The sequence below is a fragment of the Nanorana parkeri genome, unplaced genomic scaffold (assembly GCF_000935625.1).
Source record: "Nanorana parkeri isolate BGI_ZX_2015 unplaced genomic scaffold, ASM93562v1 scaffold48, whole genome shotgun sequence".
NCBI lineage: Eukaryota > Metazoa > Chordata > Amphibia > Anura > Dicroglossidae > Nanorana > Nanorana parkeri.
Window position 1 is genome coordinate 2,720,272 of NW_017306316.1, and position 26,343 is coordinate 2,746,614.

A 26,343-nucleotide genomic window follows, 5' to 3' on the forward strand; every position below is an offset into this window, starting at 1 on the left:
CATGAATGAGGGAAAAAAAAGTGTAAATAAAAACACTGACACTTTTGATAAGTTATTTTTAAAAACAACAACAACAAAAATTCCTATGCTGGATATTTATTGCCAATGATTGACACCAAAGATCCTGCCAACAGAGATAAATGCTAACATGTTAGCACCTGATGACTGCTCCCTGGGTGGGCAGGTGGAATGTAAGCAAAGGGGCAGAATTGCAGGTGATGTCATTGACCTCGTACTGTATGGCCATTGCTATTTATAGTCAACAATGCCACCCACATCCCCGTCCCTTTGTTTACATTCACCTGTACGCCAAGGAATCTCTACATGGGCCAGGTGGAGATGTGTCACTGGTTGCTAGAACACCAGCGGCTGTTGGCTTCCTAGCAACCAGTGAGGAGCAGGAAGCTGTCACATTTACCAGTGGGAGTAACAATACAAATTTAGGTTCAGTCTGAACCCAAAGCTCATCCCTTGTAGATATAATGGCTTATTACTAAAGCAATAAACCACATACGGATAATACAAATGACAGTATATCATAGCAACCATGTCAGTGGGAAGCCAGTATGTCATCCAAAAGTAAGAGTATCCCTTGCTTTCATCAAGCGTGATGAATCAATATGTAGGGGATCTTAACATAATTTATTGGGAAGTATATTGTTATTTCAGTATTTACCAGAAACCTATATTTATGTAAGGCCAGGTCACTGTCTACAACGGGTTTGCATTCTCTCCCTGTGCTTGCATGGCTTTCCTCCGGATACTCCGGGTTCCTCCCACACTCCATAGACATGCTGGAAGGTTAATTGCCTCCTGTCTAAATTGGCACTCGTATGCATGTGTGCCAGGGACCTTAGATTGTAAGCTTCTTGAGGGCAGGGACTGATGTGAATGTGTGTAAATACCTATAATAATAAATATCCACATTCCAGATTTTGTAGATCTACATTTGTAGATCAGCCACCAGAGGGGGCTCTCACGGGCTCAGGGTATTCAAAGTGCATTATAACAGGTAAATTCAGGTAACGTAAGTAGCAGCTGATATAGTGAATTATAACAGGTCCATTTATATGTGTTCAGTGTGTCATCTGGTTTACTCAATATTTCACTTATAGAAGCTAATTATAAGGTTTTATCTAGATGGTATATGGTTCCTGCCAGACTAGCGAGAATATACCCAGAGGTTTCTCCTCATTGTTTTAGGGGATGTGCCCACTCGGGCACGATATATCACATATGGTGGGAATGCCCCAAATTGAGACCTTTTTGGAACCGGCTTTACGCTCTAATATTTAGGGTTACTGGGGTGAGAGTCCCAGCTTTGGATAAATTAATTACTTTCTTTTTGTTGGCAGCCAAAATAACCATAGCTAGGGCTTGGAAAACGCCAACAATTCCATTCCACTTGGTTAAACAAAAAATGTCGTGGATTATGGTCCATGAGAAACTTCACAGCATCCTCCAAGATACTAAAAAAAACTTTGAATTGACCTGGACCCCCTGGTTGTTATATACAGGGGTGCTGGAAACCGGGTAATTTTCATTGTACATTTTTTCTGGAATTTTTCTCTGGGGACTATGTTTAATGTTTAAGAAGATGTTGGGCTATTTGGTCGGGGATGGAGCTACTGTTTTCGGACTCTTAAGCTGTTCTGCTTCCTTTAGCATCTATTTCCTTTTCCTTTTTTTGTCTGTTTTTTTTTTTCTTTATGCTAGCACATGTGAGCTGTTTAGTGCATTGATGTTGGACAGAAAGTCTTCTATGTATATAGATATGGAGAAGATCATAACAAATGTTTGCTGCAGACATAGGCGGATCCCTATGCCAGATACTCCTCTCAGACTGTTTTGATTTTTGTTTTTGCTGATGGGGGATAAATAGGCAAGAGTAGGGTGATAGATATGTTCTGTTTTACAGAACTAATATATATTGTGTGTATGGCTTCTAGTGATCCCCTCCTACTACTAGACTATGCTAATGTGGAAGAATCTGAAATGCAATTGTATGCTATACTGATTGTGCATCATGTGCTATTTTATTGTTTTATTCTACTTTGGAAAATTAATAAAATACTTTGAAAGTTAAATGTGTTTAGTAGCAGTTGATATGATGTTTACTTTTATCAAGGGTAATATTAAAACATTTTCATTCTGATGATATTCCTCATTTAAACAGAACCAGCCCAGTTTTTTGCTGTGTGATTATTTCTTGGACTGGTGACAGTTTTCTCTTTCAGAGGAAATCAGCTATTAAAATGTAATTTTCATTTCTGTGTAGTTGTGAGCTCAGAGGACATGTATCAGATTATTCAATCTCTTCTTTGGGAGGTACAGTAAACTGTAACGGGGTGCCCCCTGTTCAGGCTCGGAGTGGAACAAAAGCATAAATCACAAATGACGTTAACCTGTGGTCCCTGTGTAATCCAGGCATAATTGCTGCACCATGATTAATATGCCCCGCTAATTATTACTGTCAGCTTCTTTATAGCGCACAGCACCACAGCTCAGCCTCTGAACACCTCCTCGGGGGAACAGCAGAGCATCTAAATCGAGTCACAGCTGTGATTATGGCTTGGTAACTGTAGCTCTGCTTGGTTTAAATGTCTTGGTGGGCTTGTTATTTTACAGCAGGTCTCTAATGCCATAATAGGCACATGTGACATTTCAGATGCAAATAAGCAGCGCTATAATCATAGATCATTTAAAGACATCACCATGAGAGTATCACTCTGGGTTAATGTTCCTCTCGCGCTACATGGTCTTATAGTACGCCAGACTACTCAGAGATATTAACCGACAATTGGTCATGACTCATAATGTTGTTGAGAATAAGCTTCCGCAGAACAGGTTAAGAAACTGTTTTAGTTAGCACAATGGTAATGCAGTATACTATGTATACATCAGTTCAGGGATAATTCCAAGTTTTAAAGAGCTGCCCCTACAAATTTGTATTTTTATCAATTAGGGTAAATCTGTGCAAGCCCTTTCTGTATAGAAATGTTCTGCTTGAACTGTGCTCTTTAGAGAGAATGGAACCCAAAGGGTTTCATCTAAAAAAGCCCCTAGATGGTGCTGACGAGTAAAGGAAATTCCTGCACTAGTCAGTGCCATCTAGGGGCGCTAGTGCTGTGCAAACGATATCTGCCTGGCGTATAACTTTCATAAATAAAGCCCATGTTGTGTTCTTAGGGTTCATGAAAGTATCTAAACCCAAGAGAATAGGTGTAATATATTGAAGCTTACTGGTCCATAGGTGTGGTGGCTGCATTTGTTTTTTTAGACAATCATTTTCATTTTCACTTGTTGCTCCTGCCAGTAACACTTTTCCTGTCCTATGGTGACAATTATTACTCACTGTACTGCACCTCTGGAGTAGAATGGTTGTTATCCTAGGACAGCGAGCATGTTAATACTACAGAACACCTCATCTTCTCTCCTCCACTATAACATTAGAAGGAGCTGTTTTGAAGAAAGATGGAGGGGGGTGGAAACAATGTAACTGATGACAGTGCAGCAGAGGCAGAGAGCACAGAAAGTTCTTTGCTTACAAGGTTTTTGGCAGGACCGGAATACAGTGGTATATTTAACAAACCAAAATGGACCAAGTAAGAGATGTTCATTGTTAGTGTTTACATACGCTTTAAGTCCTTCTGGTGTTATCAGATATTCCTATCAGAATATTCTGATTCAGCTTCTCATAGAAGGCAACAAGACATGACAAAAATGACCACAGATGGTGCTCTGAGAACATTTAGCAGATTTGGCCATTGCCTGTGGTGCCAGGAACCAGTGCTGCTTCTTGCCAGACTTGCCCAGTGGGGCGAAATGATGCACATGATTAAAGATCAGCCAAATCACACAGAGATTTTCTATGTGGGGTAATGAGCCCATCTGACTGAAGCAGTTGTTAGTTGTTTCTTGGGGTACCTCTGAACAGCCTGATGTTTCAGTGAGCATTACATTGGGTTGCTTATTTCTCTCATCTGAGTCTGGGTGCATGGTCTTCCAAAAAAAACCCTATGAGTAATGCCCATATCCATCCTGGGCTGAAAGTAGCATGCTCAGTAAAACAAGCACAAAGAGAATACAGGTTCAAATAAAGTAGTCAGGTATGTTTGCTGTTTAACTGAAAGTCCATCCAAAACTCCAATTGAGCAAAATTAAGCAAAAAGATCTAAGTTTCCTTGCACAGTTTCACAGTTGGCAAAGCAAAAGAGGAGAGATGGGAGCTCTTTTAGAAAGACCTGGCTCTCACTTTACCATGGAGGACAAATAAATAATTATGTGTTTTTACCCAAAATATCAGTGTTTGGAGATCTTTTCCTTTATTCCCACTAACATCAGATGATGTTAGTCCAGGCATCTCCCACTCCGAGCACACCTTATCTACCACCACGTTCAATACTCTCTTCATTTGACCCTGTTACCACAGGCAATGTTGCTACTCTTTTGTCCACCACACACCTAACCACCTGCCCCCTTGACCCCATCCCCTCCCTCACAACTACTCCGGTCACCCTCTAGCTCTTTTCTACACTCTCTTTTCATATCTTTAATCTCTCCCTTTCTAATGACATTGCCCCCAACCCTCTACAACAAGCATTCATGACCCCCATCTTAAAAAAACACTCAGTAAAGCCCACCAGTCTGAACAATTTGAGACCCATCTCCTTGCTCCCATTTACCTCCAAACTTCTTGAACCCCTAGTCTACAACCGTCTTAGCTGTTCACAATCTCTTTGACCCCTTTTAATCTGGCTTTCATACAACAACCCACAGAAACTTCTAAAGCAATTTACTAACTGTTAAAACCAATGACCACTGCTCTATACTCATACTTTTGGACCCTTTTGCTGCCTTTGATACAGTTGACCACCCACTTGTTCTCAATAAACCCCAATCCCTTGGCCTCCAAGACTCTGCTTTCTTATGGTTTACCTCCTACCTATTGTTAGGGGACCAAGAAACCAGACAGAAACTTAAAGCGCAGGTTTAAAAAATAAAAGGAGTTTATTGAAAACAACAATAACCATAAATGGCAAAAAAAATAAAGTCCAGGACGTCATCAGTGCCAAGCCGGTAGTTAGCCAAACCAGGTCAGGGAGTATGGAGAGCAGAGGATGAGCAGAGACAATAGCCAGAGTCAGTAACCAGGAAATCAGTCAGCCAGAGCCAGGGTCATATACGGAGAACATGAACTGCAAAACACATGGTGGATTGAATGGACAAGGTGAAGGTTAAATAGTGAGCTGGTGTTTGCATCATCACTCTGAGACAGGAGTTTGCCAGGAGTCTTGCCAGTAGCAGCAGAATTATGTTTGCGTGTTTGGACATAAGAGGGCGCCAAAGAAGAACAGCAGTGTCAGAAACACTACAAGCCATGCTGCAAGTGACTGGACAAGGAAGAGTAAGAAACCCAGACACCTATCTCAGTGTACCTTCAGTTTTACCTACATCTCTACCTTCTCCTCTTCCTCTTTCTGTGGGGGTCCTCCAAGTCTCTATCCTTGGGCCCCTTCTAGTCCCTATTTGTACCTCTTCCCTGGGTCAGTTGATAACCTCCCATAGCTTCCAATACCATCTCTATCTTACCTATCATTCAACTCCTTAGCTCACCCCTTCTGTCTCCTCACACATCACTAATATACTTACTGACATATTAACATGGATGTCATTCCACCTTCTCAAATGCAACTCTCGTCACCTCCTCCCATGCTCGCCTCCAGGACATCTCCAGGGTGTCTCACATTCTCTGGAACTCCCTTACCCAATGTGTCCGCTTATCTCCTACTCTGTCCACCTTTAAGCGATCCTTGAAAACTCACCTCTTCAGGGAAGCCTATCCCATCTCGACATAACTGTCCTTTTACTTCTTCCATTGACTCATCCCACACAATTATTACCTTTTGTATCACTTGCCCCTCCTACTAGTTTGTAAGTTTTCACAAGCAGGACCCTCTTAACCCTCCCGTATTGAAATTGTATTGTAACTGTACTGTCTCCCTCCATTTTGTAAACTGCTGTGCAAACTGTTGGAATTATATAGATTCTGCATAATAATAATGATAATAATATTAATAATAATAACAATAAAGGTTGGTCTTTCAGACACAATAGAACGTTTGAAAATCTTTATTATGAAAGGTGTTTCCATAAAGATGTCGTTTCAGATTGCATGGAGGGAGAAGGAATAGTAGATATGGCTTATCTTGATTGGTTGTGAACATCCAACCTAGCTAGTCCATTCTTCCGCCAAGAACAATTGGCCAAGGATAGATGTCATAAAGTATCTACTGTATATGTAATGGAGGGAGTCCCTCTAAGAATCTGATGTAAACAGGACTCTTATGAGTCAGGTAGGCAACATGGCTGATGAACATTTCAAGGCCACACAATATCCCTTTATCAAAGAAGAGTAACAACTATTATTAATGATCCCAAAATATCAACTATGATGTAGTTATCATGCTGATCTAGTAAACAATTCCCTGCATGCTATGGAATTGTGCCGAGCAATGGATACTGCTTGTTTCTCATACAGTACAACTTCCATTTTCTTTAATATAGAGTCTTCTGAGTTTTTTATAGCCTTTGCTGCTATGCTATCAGCCTCACAAAATCACATTTTGTCCCACATGCCCTTATTCTGCTGGTTGCCTGAACTGTCAATTGCATGTTCAAAACCGACCTAGGTGAAAAATTTAATTAAGGTCTGTTGTTCACTCTTGCAACTGCCATTAAAAACCTGAGAAAATTCCAAGTCATCCCTGCTCTGCTTATAAGTTTGGTGTTATTGCTGTCTGTGTTCCCTTCAAAGAAATCCTTAGTTCATGTACTAATCATACAACAGGAAGTGAAGGAAATTCTACCAAAATGGGAAATAAGAGTGTACTTATAAGAACAAAAGTTCTGATCCTTTCCCTATTTTATCCAAAGCAGTTTTGCTTTAAGATTCATCATAGCTGATACAGTTTTTTGAACACATTTCTTACAAAGCCTCTGGACACATGCAGTGTGCTGAAATCTTGAGGTTTACAATGGACTACATTGTACGGACAAGAGATAATAATTGTGTACATGGGTCAGTTATTGCTTCAGCAAAGCTGCCATTACTATACAAGATTCCATATCTCAAGCCTACAACTTGCCTTAATAGTACCTGACACATATAATAACCTTGTGCCAGTAGAATCTTGACAGCTCAAATAACCATCTGTTCTCATTGATTTCTAGCTGAAGACAAGCTCACAGCATGCTGTATAGATACTGGACACCTAATTACTGACTTAAAGGATGAAGTATGACCTGTCCTTAACATCTCAAACGTGATATATTTGTCCAGAGGGCTTCCTTAGTTAGCCAATCAATGGTGATTGTGTTTTGATCAATACAACCCTGTTTAAAGAGGTGAGAGCTTACAATCTAAAAGGGAGGGGCAAGTGATACATGAGGAGGTAGCTGTGTGGGGATAAATTGTTTGAGAAAGTGATTGTTCAGTGGTTAGTTTGAGGTGGGATAGGTTTCCCTGAAGAGATGAGTCTTCAGTGATCGCCTAAAGACAGTCAGAGTAGGAGATAGACGGACAGGTCTAGGTAAGAAGTTCCAGAGGATGGGAGAGGCTAGAGAAGTCCTTGAGGTGAGCATGGAAGGAGTTTACGAGGGAGCTGGAGAGAAGGAGGTCTTGGGAAGAGTGGAGAGGACGGTTAGGGTGATACTTTGAGACAAGGTTGGAAATATAGCTGGGGAGTTGTGGATGGCTTTGTAAGTGGTTGTTAATATTTTGAATTTTATCCTTTGGGCGATTGGAAGCCAGTGCAGGGATTGGCAGAGGGGGGTTGCAGACACTGAGCAGTTGGTTAGGTGGATGAGCCTAGCAGCTGCATTCATGATAAACTGAAGATGGGATAGTGGTAGTGGTAGTCCAATGCGGAGGGAGTTGCAATAGTCAAGATGGGTGGATGTGAGTGGATGAGTAGCTTTGTGGTTTTGTTGGTGAGGAATGGGCGTATTTTGGAGATGTTACGAAGGTGAAGGCGGCAAGATTTTGATAGTGATTGGATGTAGGGTAGGAAGATGAGGTCTAAGTCAAGGATGACATCTAGCACCTTGACATGGAGGAGGGAGGGATAGCCATGTTATCAATCCTAATGGAAAAGTTGGGGAGGGTGCATGGGCGGGAGGAGATATCATGAGCTTAGTTTTTGAAAGGTTCAAAAGAAGTGTTGTGACATCCAGACTGATATGTCACTTAGTAAATTAGTGATACGTAAGGACACTGAGGGGGTGAGTTGTGGAGTTGAGTGATATATTTGAGTGTCATTGGCATAGAGATGGTATTGGAAGCCATGTAAGGGTTATCAACTGACCAAGACAGGTATTGTAGATAGAGAAGAGAAGGGTCAAAGGGTAGAGCCTTGGGGAACCCAACAGAAAAGAGGAAGATGAGGGGAGGAGTTAAATTTGTAGGTGACACTAAAGGAGCGCTTAGATAGGTAGGATGAGAACCATAAAAGAGCAGTCTTGTAGGCAAAGTGAGTGGCTTTTTTGAGGAGCAGCGAGTGGTCAACTGTGTCAAAAGCAGCAAGGTTTACAGCAGATAGGTCTAATAGAAAGAACAGTGTCAGAACAAATCCAGAGATGATATGTCTGCAGCCGAGTGATACACAATTAAGATATATTTTTATGAATAGTTAGTGTACTTAAATGCATTTTTAAGATTGAACTCCCGAGTTTAGTGTCAATTTAAAGTGCAACTGGAAGCCAAAACTTTTCTTTTGTTTTGTAAAGAGTGGAGAGTGATTAGAACTCCTGTCACTCTCTATTTGTGCTGGTGATCGTTATCACTAAAAAATGAAAGAAAATCCCCAATTTTGGGTTGCCACCAGAACAGGAATAGATGGGAAATCTTCTAATGGGGACACCATTTCTGGGATTTCTTCAAACTTCCTGTTGTGAATATCAGACAAGAAATTAAGGGAAAGCTCCCTAATGGGGCACACAGGGCAAACCAAAGCTGACAGGGGATATAACCCTCCCCTACAGTATCCAAACCTAATTCAAAAAAGTTTTGTCTTCAGTTTCTCTTTAAATACAACCTCTCAAAAATATTATCTCTGTAAATGAAGAAAAAACGGTACATTGATTTTTTCCAAGCAAATTTTGCCTGAGCAGTTTAAGGAGGGAAATTGATCATTTCTGCTTCAGCTCCCCCATTAACGAATTGTGTTGTGTTGTCATGAAATTACATGGTATGATTCTACATATTAAGTGCTTAATCTACCATGCCTAGCTGTAAATTCTTGCTTATTTCTGTTTCTGTCAGTGTCCCTAATGTAGTATGTCTGCTTTTCCCTGAAGTGTGAGGGCCTTCCTGAGGAATGATTTATTTTTCTAGGGAATCTTAACTACTTCCCCGAACTCTGTAGGTGCCTAAACACCTTTTCTACCTTTCCCGATACATCAGGGACGTGCGGTCAAGGGAGGCAGAGCCTCACCTAGTTTTATGGAGGAAAAAGCTGCCAGCTTCAAGTCTGAAGCGTACAGCTTTTTCTCCATTCAGAGTGGCTTGTAACAGGTTACACAGCAGGAAAAGCCTCCCTGCTGTGTAACCTGTCATGGATGGAGCGCTGCCTGTTAATTACAGCCAGTGCTGCATCTGGCTTTTAACAGCTAAGTTGGGTCACACAGCAGCGGGCTTCCCTACTGCTTGTGTAACCTAACATAGTGAGGCAAGAGCTGCAACAGCCTCTACTCTGTGTTAGAGGCGTGAGCTCTGTGGATCTTTTAGACCAATGGCAAAGCACCATTGGTCCAAGCTGTCCAATCAAAAAAAAAAACACTGAGGCCATCGATCTCGATGCTTCAGCAGTGATGAGCAAGTGAGCCTCCCTGTCTCCTCCCTTCCTCCTCCCTCAAACTAGCTTGGTGACTGGGTTGGGGGGGGGGATGGGGTGGCGCTGGGAAATGCCTCAACCAAATCCCTAGGTACCGCACGTCACTGCAATACATATCATGTGACTCTTCTTCAGCTGACCGTCCTCTATCACTTCAGCAGTCAGGGCAGATACTCTTACAGTCAGCCTTATAGAAAATGCTGGTGTACAGGAGATGGCTGGAGCATGCTCTAAAGAAAAAGTACTGGTAATTAAACAATTAAACATAATCCAATTACATTGATCAGTGTAGGGGCCCCAGCATTTGATGTTGTGCCCACGTGCAGAGGTTATGGGTGTATCTACTCTAATACCTACCACTCAGACCATTCCCATCTGACACTTGTCCCACATACACAAACCCCCACCCTTAAATACCACTTTGACCCGTAAAACAAACATTGGCATAGAATATGATCGTATGCCAATGCCTAGAAGAAGCGATTGTGGCCATAAAATAAACTGGGGCAGGAGGTGGAGAGGCTAGAAAAGACAATCTGTATATGTGTACCAAGTGTATATCAAACTGACTCCCTAATCTGCTAGCAGTTAATTTCTAGGTGGCGGTGGTGGAAGGCCTCTTTGTATTCAGTATACAATGCAAAATACAATTCAATCAAGAAAATTGTAAGGACCGCATCAATGTAGACCCAGTTAGATGGCACTGGCAGGCAGGGCACCAATCTGGAACTTTTTATGATATGCAGATATGTTTTACAGGTAATATGTTGTGTGTTTGGATATGCAGCCCTTCCTTGGCCTATGTTGGCTATGCAGAACTGCATGCCCTGGCAATAATGGCATTAAACCCAGTAATGTCACCTCGAACAACAATGCATAATGTTTTCCACAGCCTTGGATGCCATTATGTTTTACTTTCAGAAGCAAGAATGTTACTGCCCAGGTAGTGTTAAGTCGTGTATACACGCTTCGAATTTAGATCGAGGTAAAAATGCCCCAGTATCAGTTTTGGGTAAGCAAGGCCGGTCAGTTGGGTTGAGATGGGGGGGGGTCACTGAAAGGGGTGAGTTCCCTGAAATCATTGGTCACTGGAAAGAAGAAATTCCCATGTCTATCAGAGAAAGAATACCCTGATGTAGATGGTCAGTGGGGGGAAAAATAAAACAAGATGCATTTTTGTCAGTGGACCATAGTGGGGGGTATTGGTGTTCAGTGTGGGGTGAGTGGGCAACAAGGGAGGTCAGTGGGGACAAATAATGCCCAGTGAAGGGTGGGGGCAACAATAGTACCCAGAGAGGGGTGGGGGAATATTGAAAATATGTTTAAATTTGCAGCTTTTATTAGTATAGTGTAATACCTGCTAATCCTGCCATTAGGTCCTTGTTCAGGCACTGCTTGTTCTGGGGTGACAACACTCTGTTTCTCATTTTATTCCCACATTCCACACATTGGGCAGACTATTGGTCCACTATTGTCACTATCAGGAATCCCAATCAGAGGAAAGCAGCTGCAAAGAGACTGCAGAAGATCAGAAGTGCTCACATACAAAACAGGGTGAAAAGTAATTTATTCTAAAAAATGGTAATTAGTTTTAGCAAACAAAATATTTTTTGGCTAGGGTTTACATATAATTGAATCTTTGTATTCATATAAAATGGCAGATTTTACATTTGCTTTCAGTTCTGCTTTGAAGCCGCAGATTTTGTTTTTTAAACTTTACATTTAAACATAAGATAAAATATATCCAGCTCACCTCCAGTAGCAACACACTTGAAGGCAGAGATCAGGACATTATCCGTAGCACAGTTTAATGAGAATGCATTTGGCTTTTGAACAGACATAATATAGTTTATGTCCACTGTTGAAATATTAATGCAATAACTATGCTGTTGGCCAATAAATCAAATCCACAGTAAGTTGCAATCAATAAAGACACATAAATAAATACAGATGATATGTCTGAATGTGAAATACAGTTCCAATCTAAAAACTGCTGAGTGAAAAAATAAAACAGTTGAGTAAATAATATGTTTAAATGCTTCGCGTTCAGAAATGAATGTGGTAGCTCTTTGCTAGTTTGTGCTTTTTAATTAAAAGAAAAACTGATGTAATGGAAAAACACCATATTATTTTATAGCAGTCCTGTCGCTACCCAGTTAAAGATGAACTCCAGTCACAAAAACTAAGGGTGTTATTCACAAAGCTAGCCAAAGGATCAGCCGTAGCTGATCCTTCAGCTAGCTTCAGTTGTGGGAGGCCTTCAGTTCAGTCGAACCGAAGGGCTGCTGTACGGGCTATTCACTATTCCGTACAGCTCCCGAAGGCGGCCGAGCCGAAGGCATATGCTTCAGCTCGGCTGAGCCAAAGTGAGAGCCGAATCGGGGCGAACCCCTCGCAAATGACAGCTGGGCAGAGCTTTTTTTTCTACTTTTTGCATTGATTTCCTATTCTGCTTGGTGCCACGGAGGCACCGAGCAGAATAGCCGAGCCAAATGCCGCTGGGCGGCATTCAGCTATTCTCTCACTGCTGTTCGACCCCTATGTGAATAGGTGCGAACGGCAGTGAGTGAGCTGCCGGAGCTTTGGCTCAGCTGATCCAGATGTTGGATCGATTGAGTCGAAGTCCTTCTGCACTTCGGCTCAGCCGAACATCCATTGCATGTTCAGCTTACCGAAGTGTAGCCGAAGCCAGCCAATGTACGGAGCCTGAAGTGAAAAGGAAAACCGCATTTAGCTCACTTGACTTCGGGTGGGTTATTCATTCGGCTGCCTTCGGCAGCTTTGTGAATAACCCTGTAAATATATTCTTCAATAGCCACAAAGAACATAAATCCACCTGGTGCACATTGAATGCATTTGCAAACCCAGTTATCAGTATATAAAAGTACCAGTGACATCATCACTATGCTACATATAGCCTGTAAAATGAGCAAAGCTGTTGGTTGGGCCTAGCTGGTCCACCGACTACAGGCTGCCTGCAGAAAACTACAGGAGAGGGCGGATACAAGACCAGTCACCCTGCACAAAAAGAGAGAGCAGCAATGACTGGTCTTTATTACAGGAAGCTCCTGCACAGGAAAAGGTTTCACATTGGATTACTGCTCAAATCTGGAAAAAATACATAAAGCACACCAAGAGTTAAGGAAGAATACCCATGCCTCTTGTAAACCATTCACTGCTTCTTTCCTGTGTTCTCTAAAGCTGTTCTATGTAATAGAATGTAGAAAATACTCACATTTACCGCCGTAGTTGCTGAAATGGTTGAAATCGTATACATTTACATGTCCGTCATTGTGTACAGTCCAAGGTAGGATTTATCATGTCTCTGTAAGCAAGTTTTCAGTGTTAAAATAAATTTGATGTTGGCAACCCTAATGTGCAAAGACCTCAAGTCAAATTCAATTCGTATGCAGGTTTAGCCACCTAGTTACTAACAGGGGCGTATCTACAAATCATGGGGCCCCATAGCAAAAGTAAGGGTCCCCCTGGCTAACTCTCTGTATCAGCTGGCAGTGTCAATGGTCTTAACATGAAGTAAGTATCAAGGACAGGCAGCAGAAGAGCTGTCAGCATAGGCAGTGCACTTCTAAGAAGCAGTTCTGGAGGTAAATGGTATAGTAGCACTAAGACTAATAACCAGAATGATGTTTTATATTATGATAAAATGATGAATGCTCTTGCACACTCTTATTCTTAAACTCTAAAGTAGGGTATACACTGTTATATTTTTTCATTTAACCTGCGGGTGGAACAAAAAAAAATATAACAGATTCCTCCATGTATGCTGAATGGTTGGATGAATTTCCCGATGTGAGCTTTGTATTCTGGTAGCGGCGACAGCGCCAGGTTCATTTCAGTCTGTAGGAGAATTTTAGGAGAAGGGCAATAAATCCAAGACATAAGCTAAGACATAAGCAAATACCATCCTGAGTTATGACTGCAGCTCTTCTATACTGAAAACCTCACAGTTTAGTTTTTCCTAATCAGCCCCTATAATGGGCCCCCCGCCTACCCCAGGACCCGTAGCAGCTCAGCTGCTGGGCTGCAATGGCTGTTGTTATACAATTGGTTACTAGTGTAGTGGGAAATTTACTTTAAAATGAAAAGTTTTTAAAATCTGCAATTACCGGTACATTAGCACATTGCAATTAAAGAGGGGATATATTCTATATATCTTCCAACTTTGTAAGATGGGAAAGAGGGACACATTATAGCACAAAGTATGCAGGCAAAGGGCATGCCCCAGCCAAGTCTCCAGTAATGTGGACCATGAGAAGTAATACACAAAAATATTTGGTTAGACCCAAAAATTGATTCTTTTTATCATTACATTGCCTTTATTTTGACTTTTCAAAATAACGGATGGAATCATTTAAATGAAATAAAACGTTTTTGATAGTTGAATAATACATTTTTGATAGTGATCTAAACATGCGGCCAAAAAAGGGACAACTGAGGAGAAAAGAGGGACATAGGGATTTGTTCCCAAAAGAGGGACAGTCCCTCTACATTAGAGACAGTTGGGATCTGTGGCCAGTCTGTTGGCCTTTTGATTAACCCCTACTGTAAAGTTATGATTTTCCGTTGGGTCTCCTAACCAATCTTCTTTTTGTTCTTCTTAGGTGTGGTGGAAGCATGCCTCCTACATCTTTTGAAGAGAAGAGCTGCGGGATTCTTACGGAGTGATAAAGTTGCAGCTTTGTTCATGAAGGTCGCAAAAACATGTGCCACCGCTGCAGATATATGCAAGAAGGTGCAAGATTTGCAACAACAGGTGGAGGGCAGGTGAGAAGAAAGCAAATGATTGATTATTTATATTTAGTTTTGGATGTTGTAGGGAAGGGTAAAACAGTAACCCATGCCAGATTATTTATTTATTTATTGCTGTCTCTGTTCTTTGGAAAAATGTAATTTCCTGTCCAAAAGATGTAAAAGACATTAGAGATTTCCCCTCACCTCTTGTTCAGGGGACAACTGTAAAATTTTGGATTTTTCTTCCATTTTTTTTCACGCTGATAATGGTCACCAGTACAAATAGAGGGCTAAACCCTCCCAATGGGGACACAGACAACAATAAAAACTTGGTATAGGGTCTAACCCAACCGAGCTTACTTGAATTGAGCGGTTCTTCTCCCCGCATGCAGGTGTGAAGTTTTGAATTGTCTGGATCTGTGAATGGAGAAACTGGAAGCCCTGGCAGCTAAAGCAGCAGTTGGACTTTCTGGCATACAAGTGTGGTGACGTTACCACACTTGTAGTCCATTCATTCTTCTTCCTGTCTATGTTATGGAATGTCCATACTGAGGTACAAACATGGAAGGGAGTGAGAATATGAAGGAACCAAGGCATTGCATTCGTGATAAACTGATCATAGCTGCAATGCTTTACTGGCTTCAATGCACAAAATAATCAATGCAAATTTTTTTCTTTTATGAAGAAGTGTGCATTTATTTATTTTTTTCTAAAATGTGGAATTTCCCTTCTGCTCATTTGACTCAGAATGATTGTGTCTGCTCATCTCACAAACGTTCTAACTTTTTAAAATCAGATGTCACTTTGTATCAGCAAATGTAATTTTTTTAATTTATCACTAAAACAATGTTAAAAGAGAACAAAAGCCAAACCTTTTTTTTGGCTTTCCTTCCCTCTGGGTCATACGAGTAGATTTACTAATGTATTCCTGTGACCCAAAGTCAGCATCTCGCAGGCTATTGCCGACTATACACTGAGTGGCCAGATTAATATGACCACCCCATCAGTACTTCGTTGGGCCACCTTTTGCCTTCAATACTGCGGCGATTCTTCTTGGCATTGACTCCACGAGATGTTGAAAGGTGATGCGAGGAATCTGACACCATGCCTGATGAATAGCACTGTCCAGTTCTGTGAGATTTGATGGTTGTGGAACCAGCTGCCTGATGGCTCTTTCAACTTCGTCCCACAAATGCTCAATTGGATTGAGATCTGGTGATTGTGGGGGCCAACTAAGCAAGGTAAAGTCTCCCTCATGTTCTTGAAACCACTCCTGCACAATACGAGCACCGTGGCATGGCGCATTGTCTGGGATACGCCATCAACATGATAGGATGAACTTGATCAGCAACGATACTTTGGTATGTTGTGCTATTCAGACGTTGTTCCCCACAAATTAAAGGGCCCAAATCATGCCAGGAAAACATGCCCCAAACCATAACACTGCCCCCACCAGCTTGAAGGGTTGTACTCATGCATGTGGGGTGCATGCTTTCATGCTGTTTCCGACAAATTCTCACTCTGCCATCTGCATGATGCAACTGGTGTTCGAACAGGCCTTTGGCTTCCATACCCCATATGATGCAGTGTAAGGCGAACAGTGCGTTCAGAGATCATTTGAGAGGATCCCTGATTAAGATCTGCAGTAATTTGATGCACTGTTGCCCTTCTGTTGTCTTGTACCAGTCTTGCCACTCTCCGTTCTGCCCTAACATTGACTAGTCGCTGATGGCCACAATTTGCACATTCAGACCCCGATTTTCGGCTGACAGTCCAGTCTTTAAACACTTTAACAACAGCTGCTCTTGAACATTTAACGAATTCTGCTGTTTTTCTGATACTCGCTCCATGGCTCCGAGCGCCAACAATCATCTCACGTTCAAAGGCTGATAAATCGTGTTGTTTACCCATATCTTCAGAAAAAAATCACTTACTGTTGTGGTAAACAACCTGCTTCCCTATTTATAATGGTCTGGCCCTCTAACAACTTCAGCGCAAAATTATAGCTAATTTGCCTACAAACGTCAGGTGGTGATAATAATCTGGCCACTCAGTGTATGCTGTAGTGCAGAGCCGCGCTGCAGCCAGGAAAGATCCCGACAATGTTGTGGGGATCCACCCCGCTACCTGATTGACAGCTGTCTTTGCATCTCTAGAGCCAGAGCCAACTGTGCCTGCCCCTCCCCTGTCTGTCCGCCCAGTGTGCGCTGGAGGAACAGAGAGAGGGGAAGGGGGAATCCCTGCAGGGTACAGTGACTGACAATCTCTGCTCTCTGCAGGGAGAAGACCCTGAGCTGAGCAATGAGCAGTTTGTGATTGCTGAGTTCTCAAGCGAGAGGGCCGGCATGTGACACTGCTCTAAATATTGGGAAGAGTATATTTTACTTTCCCAATACTTCTCCTTTAAAACAATACATCCTGAAGAATTGTGTTGTGTGTCCATGTATTTTCTGCGAAAGATGTACTGTTTCCTCCAAACTCAGTGATCTAGAACAGACTGTGTTAACTGGGAAATTCTATGTGTGCAGTGGAGGAGATATTAGATGAGACACTTAGCCCTTGTATTTTTGAATTGCTGTGCTTAGCGCAAAGTCGTGGCTAATGAGTCCCTACAAATGATATTTGGTTGTTCTGAAGTGTACCTGATATAGACCTTAGAGTCATGGATTGTTTTATAACACATCATTTAACCCTAGCTTTCACCGCTTACTGATGCTGCCCTGATCTACAGTAGCTTGACCTTTGTATGCTTCAGATTTTCCTCTCTCATTAGCAAGGACTTAATGGTCAGAAAGAATTCTGTTCTAAGAAAAATGGAAATAATAGTGAAATATACTAATAGCTCAGAAATATTTAAAGAACATAAGATGATATCAGTGTGGCCTGTTGGAGAAGTAATAATAATTGTTGAAATGGTAGCAAGTGAGTTATTTTTATTAACCTACCTAAGTGTTCACTTAATCCTGGTAGAAGTTAAGAAAATGCAGTACTAAAATGCTCCTTTCACTGATAAAGCCTAAGGCTTGAGTTGCAGGCCAGGAGGGCTGCAGGCAGAGCTGCTAATCGTCTATTTTTTGGAGGGACAGTCCCTGAGATATACCCATTCTTCTGCCATGCATAAGTATTCTTTTTTAGGTAGATCTGTATAAATAAAAGTACTATGGAACTACAAAAAGCATTCAAGTTGCTCCCAATTTTCACCTTATATATCACTTATTTGCAAACACTCGTATAAACCATAGTTTTGATGTTGCCCATGATTAAATTTGATTGTCATGGAAGGCAGAAGTGAGTTTCATTAAATTATTTTGTACATTAAATATTGAAGTCTATTTCTTTAATCTGAAATTATGTAATGTGGCAAGGACATGTATTTTTTGTGGGTTAAAAAGGTTTCCTTCTCTCCAGTACAGCCTTCTAGATATATAGATCAGTATTTCTCAAAGTGTAATTTATAAATATAAAAAAAAAAAAGTCATGTGGTTCCTACAAAATCCATACCTTTATGTAAGAGCCCCCTTTCATATCAGAATCCCCCTTGCACATCAGAAGCCCTTGTTACATCCTAAGTTATCAAACCCCTCTTCACATTAGAGTCCTCAGTTCCCCCCTACACATCTGAGTCCTCAGACTCATCTTCACATCAGAGTCCTCAGTCCCCTTTTGACATCAGAATCCTCAGTCCCCCTCTTCACATCAGAGTCCTCAGTCCCGCCTTTACATCAGACTCCTTGGTCCCCCCTTCACATTAGAGTCCACAGACCCCTATTCACATCAGGGTTTTCAGTTCCTCCTTCACATCTAAAGTCCTCAGTCCCCCATTCACATCTGAATTCTCAGACCCCTCTTCACATCAGAGTCCTCAATCCCCTCTTTACCATCACATCATTATCATGATTTTGGGTCAACTTTACTTTCTTTTTTTAAAGCTTTTGCATTTTTTATCTGATGTTTTATTTTACTATTTATGTTAAAAATAGTTTTAGAGATAACCATGTAATACAGCGTGCACCCACGGTACTCAGGATTTATCTATGGACACCCATAGATTTACAGAGCATTAGATACCTGTGGAAACAGTTTGGCTACCGTATAGTCTTTCTGGCACAGTATAACAAAAAAAGCAAGCTAAAAAGGGAGCTTAGGGACTGAACCCTACACCAGTCTTAGAAAAATGAGAGATACACTGCAGGGATGGGCCTGGAGGACCAGAGGACTGGCACAGGGTAGCCAAGCGCAGCTGCTGGCTGGCCAGTTGAGCACCACTAGTTTGGATCAGTTGCAACAATGCATATTTTAGAGGTATTGCTAGAAATCTCCAACCAGTTATCATATGGTATTTTTTGGCATTGTAGCATTTTAGTCTGTATGCCATGGACTAAACTTCAGCATATGTTTGACTCCAGCAGTAATCAATACACTCTAAGTGGCATGATTTATCCTCTGGTAGTCAGATACAAAACTTCCCTCTTCTGTATCCTGAAAGCCGACAGTAAAAAAAAAGTGTCACACAAACACAGGAATCACAGCCAGCTTAATGAAAGTGACTCATGAGGTGTGACTGCGCTTTCTAGTTTATTTCCCAGTAGTGCCACAGAAGGTGATGCTCACTTCAGGTTTCAGTATGATAGCTGCTAAATTGCACTTGATGTCTGGGCTCCCGTTGTTTACAGTTCTATTTAAAGGGCCTTTAAAGTTTAAAGGCATATCCATATCAAACTTGAACATTTTGTATGTAGACTCTCTGAGGACATAGAGCAACTTAGAAGCTGGATGGCAACATTAAACCCTTCTTTTAAAAGGTAAAGTGACCCTTTCACGAGAATAAAATAATTTGAATCAGAAGCACCCTGAAAAGAATATGTTGAATATTTCCCTGTCATAAAGGCCATTTGCCATTCAGCTCTTTAAAAATATGTCTACTGTGTAAATTAAATGTAAAAAATGTATCAAAACCAACTTCAAAAAGTGCACTTTCTGGCAGGTAATCTTCTCATTTTGTATATGAAGACTTGTATGTAAACCCCAAAATCTATTTTTCAGTATGATTGGCATCATGCCTCACCATATAGTTTTTTTAAAGCAGAACTCCTGCGGAATTTTTTATTAACCGTTGCAGTGGGGCTACCCCCACACTGCAAGGGTTAAGTTCTCATTTTGTCCAGGGACAAAAATAACAAAGATATATTCACCCGAATTTCAGTCCCACCTGGCTGCAAAACCAGTCCCTGCTGCCTTGCTCCCCCTCTGCTTCGATGTTCTAAAATCTCATGAGTCATCACGTCCAACAGAGTGTATCGGACGTGAGGGATATTCTAGCACCAGAATGGAGGAGGAGCAAGGCTGCAGGGACTAGTCAGCAAGAGCCAAGATTCGGGTGAGTATATCTTTGTGTTTAGCTCCCTAGACAAAATAAGCACTTACCCCCTCTGCAAGAGTTAAGATTTCATATGCCTGGAGTTCTTCTTCAAGCAAATATTTTTTGTGAATATATTGTAAAGTTTTTCATCGAGAAATTCTACCAGCAACACCACTTCACCACAGTTTAGGGTCACATACTAAGCTAATATCCCAAATTAGCAGCAACATTGTCAGCCTGCTGTGCGAGCTCCTTTAGTGACCCGAAGGTGGTGGCGGAGGTAGAAACCCTGCTGACTGAATATTTCCGTATCAACACCCCTTCAGTGTCCTCGTCCTTTACCAACTGGGAGGCACATAAGGCCACCTTGGGAGGGCACTTTATTTCCATTGCGACGCGTGAGAAACGCCAGCGAACCTCCCATATCTCCAAATTAGAGGAGGAACTAAGGGCTCTGACGAATGTACATAAACATAATCCCACAAAGGCCCTTAGGGACAATATAGATCAGACCCGGTTGGCTTTGAACTTGACACTCACAACGGTGGCAGAACGAAATCTCCGCTGGGCTCAGCAGAGATTCTACTCGCACAGAGATAAGGTGGGGCACCTCTTGGCTGTGAGGCTAACTCCTAAGCCTTGGAGCCATAAGATCCCTAGGTTGAGATGTGCGAATGGAAGTTACACGCAGAATCCTAAGGTGGTGGTCCAGGAGTTCGAATCCTTCTATACTAAGCTATACACCAATACCCATGATATACCTAAATCATCAATACAGCAATGGATACGAACTTTGCCAATTCCTAGTCTAACATGGCCGGCATCTACGATACCCTACTTGGGGATCAATTTGACCCCCTCCTTTGACTTATTGTACCAAGCGAATTTCCCTCCCACTGTCAGGAAACTGAGGGGGGACCTGGAGAGGTGGTCTTCACACAATCTTTCATGGTATGGGAAAATAAATGCTATTAAGATGACTCTGCTTCCTCGTCTGCTATACCTCTTTAGGGCCCTCCCTATCCACGTCCCTAGATCCGAACTGGCTTCCTTTCAGGCTATTCTAATGAAATTTATATGGGGGGGAAGGGGTCACCGTCTACCTAGAGTCACACTATATAGTGCCAGAGAGTCTGGGGGGCCAGGGGTCCCAAATATATATCATTATTATCGGGCCACACGGATAGCTCAGCTATCTGCTATTTATGTAGCGGAGGAACCACCAGATTGGGCTCTTATGATTATATAACCACATTGGTTTTTTTTCTGTTTGTTTGTTCTTTTTTTTTGTTGTTTTTTTTTACTATGTCCTTAGGTTTTGTAAGGCAGTCTCAGGTCGACAGACTGATGTATGATACACTATAATAGGGATAACCTAGCAATCTGGTCTCGATTGTTTTTATACAATCTCCTGGTAAGATAAAGGGATAGTCGACAAGTTCCTGGGTTTTTGACCATCGGTCGAGTGGCTGCTAAACCCCAAGATAACGAGATGGGACGTAGGTATATCTTCAGGGGGTAAAATAGGAATAGTTCCGTTAAGGCCGAAGTTTGGAGCGGGAAGCTGGGCAGGGGGCCAGCTTTAGCCGAAATAAAAAACAGTAGGCTTGTATCAACAATCGAGACCAGATACTAATCTATGCATACTGAATAGAGATGGAATAATAAGGCATCCCGCTCAGATGAAGACTGTCTTTTTGTTTTATGTTGTTTTGTTACATTGTATTATGATGTAGATGGTTATTGTATATGCCTCAATGAAAATAATAAAAACTTTTGAATATAGTTGGCCATTGGGTTGCCTATTTGATAGACCTGATAAGCAGCCCAAAAGCCAACAGAAGGAACGTATACAGTAGGCTGCTAACCCTGCTACTGATTGTAATTCACCACCTTCGCATTGTCAGCCTTCAACGGGAAGTGCTGTTTTACTGGCTGGTTGTCCAGGTAAAAAAACTTTGTAATAGATTTCCCCCAAAAAATTTGCTTAAAAAAACTGTATACGGTGAGACATGATGCCAAACATACTAAAAAACTGATTTTGGTTTTACATTTACATACACTTTAATAAAACAGTTGACATTACTTGATGTTGATACGATAATGTTATTGGAACTATTTCTTTGTAATTCATATGAAAATGTAAATCCACCAAAAAATATTTTTTTTTTTTTACATTGTTCAAACCTAAACGATTTCTAATCATGCTTGGAACATTCAAATTTATCATATCATTTTTTCTCCCCTGCTATAAAGACCCACAACAAAATCATTGTAAAAATGTATATATTTCTATTGTGAATCTAAAAAAGGAACACGTGACCACATTAGTCTGCTTAGAGCTGAAAAAGAAAATAGGCCAGGGTGCATTTTGGCACGACACATTGGAACATGCTGTAATATGCTACAATGCACTGCAGCACATGATAAACGCAATAAAGTCAAACAAAAAATATATGAAGAAATGCACTGCAAAAGTGTGCTGAAGACACAGCTGAATGGATGGCACAGCTAGGACCCCTCAAAAGTAATATTTCAGTTTTCGCTGGAAGCTGATGGGCTTAATGACCCTCTGGGTTTGTCTGACTCTGAGCTGAAAAGAGTGAGTGAGGGCTCCTTTAAAAAACCAACACTGGGCTGTGTTGCCCAATGGAAAGTTAAGGCAAATAGCTCTATTCTTTATGGCCTGAGTACACACAAATGCACTGTGTTTGTGTTAGCTGAAATAAAATAGGACGGTTGCATTTCTACTTAGCTGTAATGCACTGCAGCACATGGCAAATGCATTAAAGTCCAAAAGAAAAAAGGGAAAAAAACCAAAACACTAAACCTCAAAACTAAAACACTTTTTTGCCATTCATGCTAACGCATGTACCATGGTGTGAATTAACCCCTTAAGATCCCCTTGTAATGGCTACATTAAATAAACTAAGGAAATTACTAGACATAAGAAAGTAATAGAAGATCTGTTCTGCTTGCTCAGTCCATTACTTGCTCAGTATTGTGTTGGTTAATGAGATACTTTACTCGTATCTTTCAAATAACAACAAACACATCTTTAGAAATGTTGCTGTGCACATGTTAACACACATCATAATGCACATTAGCCTGCATAAGTATGAATTAGCTTTAATGTTGCAGGGGGTTATCGGCTTAAGTTGGGCATACACCTGTCTATTTTTTTTGTTCAACACGCGGGCTGAACAAAAGAATAGAACGGATTCCTCCATCAACGCTTACAAGCATTGAACAAGTGGCCGTTGTTTGCATTGTATACCCGAACAGCCTGCAAGCTCCGTTCAGCTGAGAATTTCCCAACATGCTTCTTTGATCAGTTAGTTGAGGGATGCCAGGCAGAAGGGTACTGTGTATACTCTACCTAAGAATCCCCACCCTGCTGATATCATTGGCTTAATAAGGAAGTAGCATACTTCCCTATTAGGTCCTATAATAAAATGGTACTTCCTCGGGGCATTAATGTCACATAAGAAGTAGACAAGATGTTAGGATTGGCAGCCAATGAGAAGCCATAGAGATACTACTAGGACCCACATTAAAATTAGGTGAGACACCGGAAATGCTTCTGAACCACTGATTGGGGAACACAGCTCTAAGGCCTGGGCTAGATTATCTGTATTTATCATGAACTGTCTTTGGTACCCTACAGCCACCAATTCAAACTTTTTTCTTCAGTGTTGTTTTCCGCACCAGGCATAATTGTGTGTGGTTGCTGCGGGGTTTTAGAGATAGCATTTTATTAAAGACAGTGTGATAAATGATGCATATTGCACTGAGCTCTTGAGGATATGGTATTCCATCCGCTAAACGTGTGTGAACTTTCTTTTACTATTAAAAAAATTTCACATTAAAACAGAAGTGTTGCTCAGGTCTCCTAAACCCTTCATCACATTATGCAGAAGATGATCTCAGCTCCTTGCAACGGATAAGCTCATTTGCTTCATTTACAGGCTTCTTAACATCAAAAGAAATTCCTGTAACTGAAATATTAACGGCAGATCACCGCTGCTCTGTGAAGTTAATGAGCTGATGCTGTCATCACGATTAGAAAATTGACCAAACATGCAAGAAATTCATTAGCAATGTTTTTCTGGCAGCCTACCTGCAACAATTTTATTTTGCAAGCAAAATAGATATAGTTTGTGTACATGGAAGTTAACATAAACACCATTTAATCAAGTTAGAATATGTGTTAATTAAAAAATAAATTCACAGTTCAAATTAGACCTCTAAAATGTTCTAAAAAGCAGTACATACAGGTTGTGGTGGTAGGTTTCTAGTGCTGTGCTCACACTGAACATTTCTACAGGAGGGGACAATTGCCTCAAGAGTGTCTTTCATTGTCCGGTCGCATGCTGGTGTGGGTTCTGGCTCAGGCGGTACCTTAGTTGCAATGTAGTCTGCAGAGAGGGCCAAAACTTGGATGCACTCTCTGGCAGAGGTGCCTGGATGACAAGACTGACTTAACAGAAAAATAAATCTCTGCTATTTCAAAAGCTTTCATCTTTATGTGTTTTGAATGGGTGATAATGTCTCATTTACAGTCTCTTTTCCTATTTGTACGTCTACCACAATGCTCTGGCCTTGGACTCCTTCTCATCTTCATCTACAATCACTGTCTCAGCCAACTTATAAACGTATTTGCATTCTAATATCACTCATAAAGAGGGAAGACTCATATTTCATTCTCGGTTGCCAGTTTTTATCTTAATACCTGATGTTCCGACTGTTTAAATGGCATCTCATTTTTCTTACATTCTCATTTCTTTAAGCATGAAATTAACAAAGCAGAATTGTCATTTACCCTCCGTGTCCATCGATTCCTGTGCTAGAAATAATTAATACTGTTGATAACGTCTCGGTATCCCCAGCTTCCCAAGCTCATTGCTTAGAGCTAAAGTTTTATTCTTGTCTCTTTTCTTAACATCATGTTTACTCACTAACCACCTCCTCCAGTCCTTTTTAATGTATCTGGTACTTTCTCACATATGACACAAATGAAATGCTAGTGTATGCCCTTAACATATCCCAGTTTGACTATTCTGATTCCTGCTGCTTGACTCATCCACCTTGTTCTCCAGGTACTATGCCTTTTTCTGCCATTTCTTCCACTGGCTGTCTTTTACTCAAGAATAAACTTTAAATTCTGATAAACAATGCTATGTCTACATCAATCCCTCAGTGTGTTTGCTTCCTGATTTGCAGATGCTACCCAAAGCACAACTTGCACTCTATACATGGCCTTCTCATTTTATCAACATTTGTCACCTATATGCTTTCCAGACTTATGACATCTTTCTTCCCTCCTCTGGACTCCCTTCCACCATTAGAGATGAGTGAACATCTGAAAAGTTCCACCAGTTATGGAATGGTTAAACTTTTTTAAATTTGTAAACCTCTGTAACTCAGAATTTCCAAACCAGAAGTCTCATTGAAGTCAATGAGAATCTGAACAAGGTTTTAAAAATTGTGTATTACAGGGAAGCAAATGATGCAAGATTGTGCAGAATGGTTTGACAAGCTCCTGACAGCCAAGCCTGATGTAAAATTCTACTGGGGATACTAAAATAGAAGGGTAGACTTTGGTGGCACTGACCATCAAGCTAAGGGTGCACAGACAGCAGCAGAAGCAGATATAAGGCAGTCTTTGGAACAGTCTTTCATCCTTTTCTTACAGAAGCTTTTAGGGAATCCATAGTGCCAAAAATAGCGTTGAAATTCAGAGTCAGCAAAGCTTTTATGTCAATGGGCTTTTTTTTGCTGCAAGGCTTCCCTTTTGCTGCAAGGCTTTTGTTTCAGAGGTTGTATTTTGGGGTTTTTGTTTTTTTGGGATTTTTTATTTTGTGTTCATTGGCCCTTTTTTAAGTTTGGGGTGCTTAGAGTCCAGCATTCATTTGTTACTAACCGTCTGTTTGTAAAGCTGCCTTTTATTTACAGGAAGCTACTGTATTGTTTGAAAGAAAAACAATTCTATGTGCAAGAACAGTGTGCACCTAAACTACTTTATATTAAATCATTGACCACAACCCCCTATCCCCATAGATAAAATAAATGTTAGGCATACATTGGTTAGGCCTGTTATCCAGGAATAAAACTATCCTGCTGCTGGAAAATTTTACACTGCCGTATCCTCTGCAATATCTTTATTCTTGTAGAAAAGTCCCACTCTGTGCTCTTTATCTCTGGTAGATTTGGGCCTAGCCTTGCTATTTAAAAGTGTCCCCATGCTGGCCCGTTTTACACTGCTGTGTCATCTACTGTCTCTTAATTCTTGTAGTAAAGCCCCTGCCTGTACTCTTTTTTCTCTTGCACATTTAAGCC

The 26,343-nt window shown here is 41.1% G+C and overlaps 1 protein-coding gene across 1 annotated transcript in view; it reads left to right on the plus strand.

Annotated features, from left to right (window-relative positions):
- The window catches only part of SGSM2 (small G protein signaling modulator 2), a 232,215-nt gene that overhangs the window by 122,660 nt on the left and 83,212 nt on the right, over positions 1–26,343 (plus strand). The window contains exon 3 of the mRNA XM_018573651.1: positions 14,516–14,678. Coding sequence (XP_018429153.1) covers positions 14,516–14,678 — 163 coding nt within the window. The remainder of the gene's footprint in view (positions 1–14,515; positions 14,679–26,343) is intronic.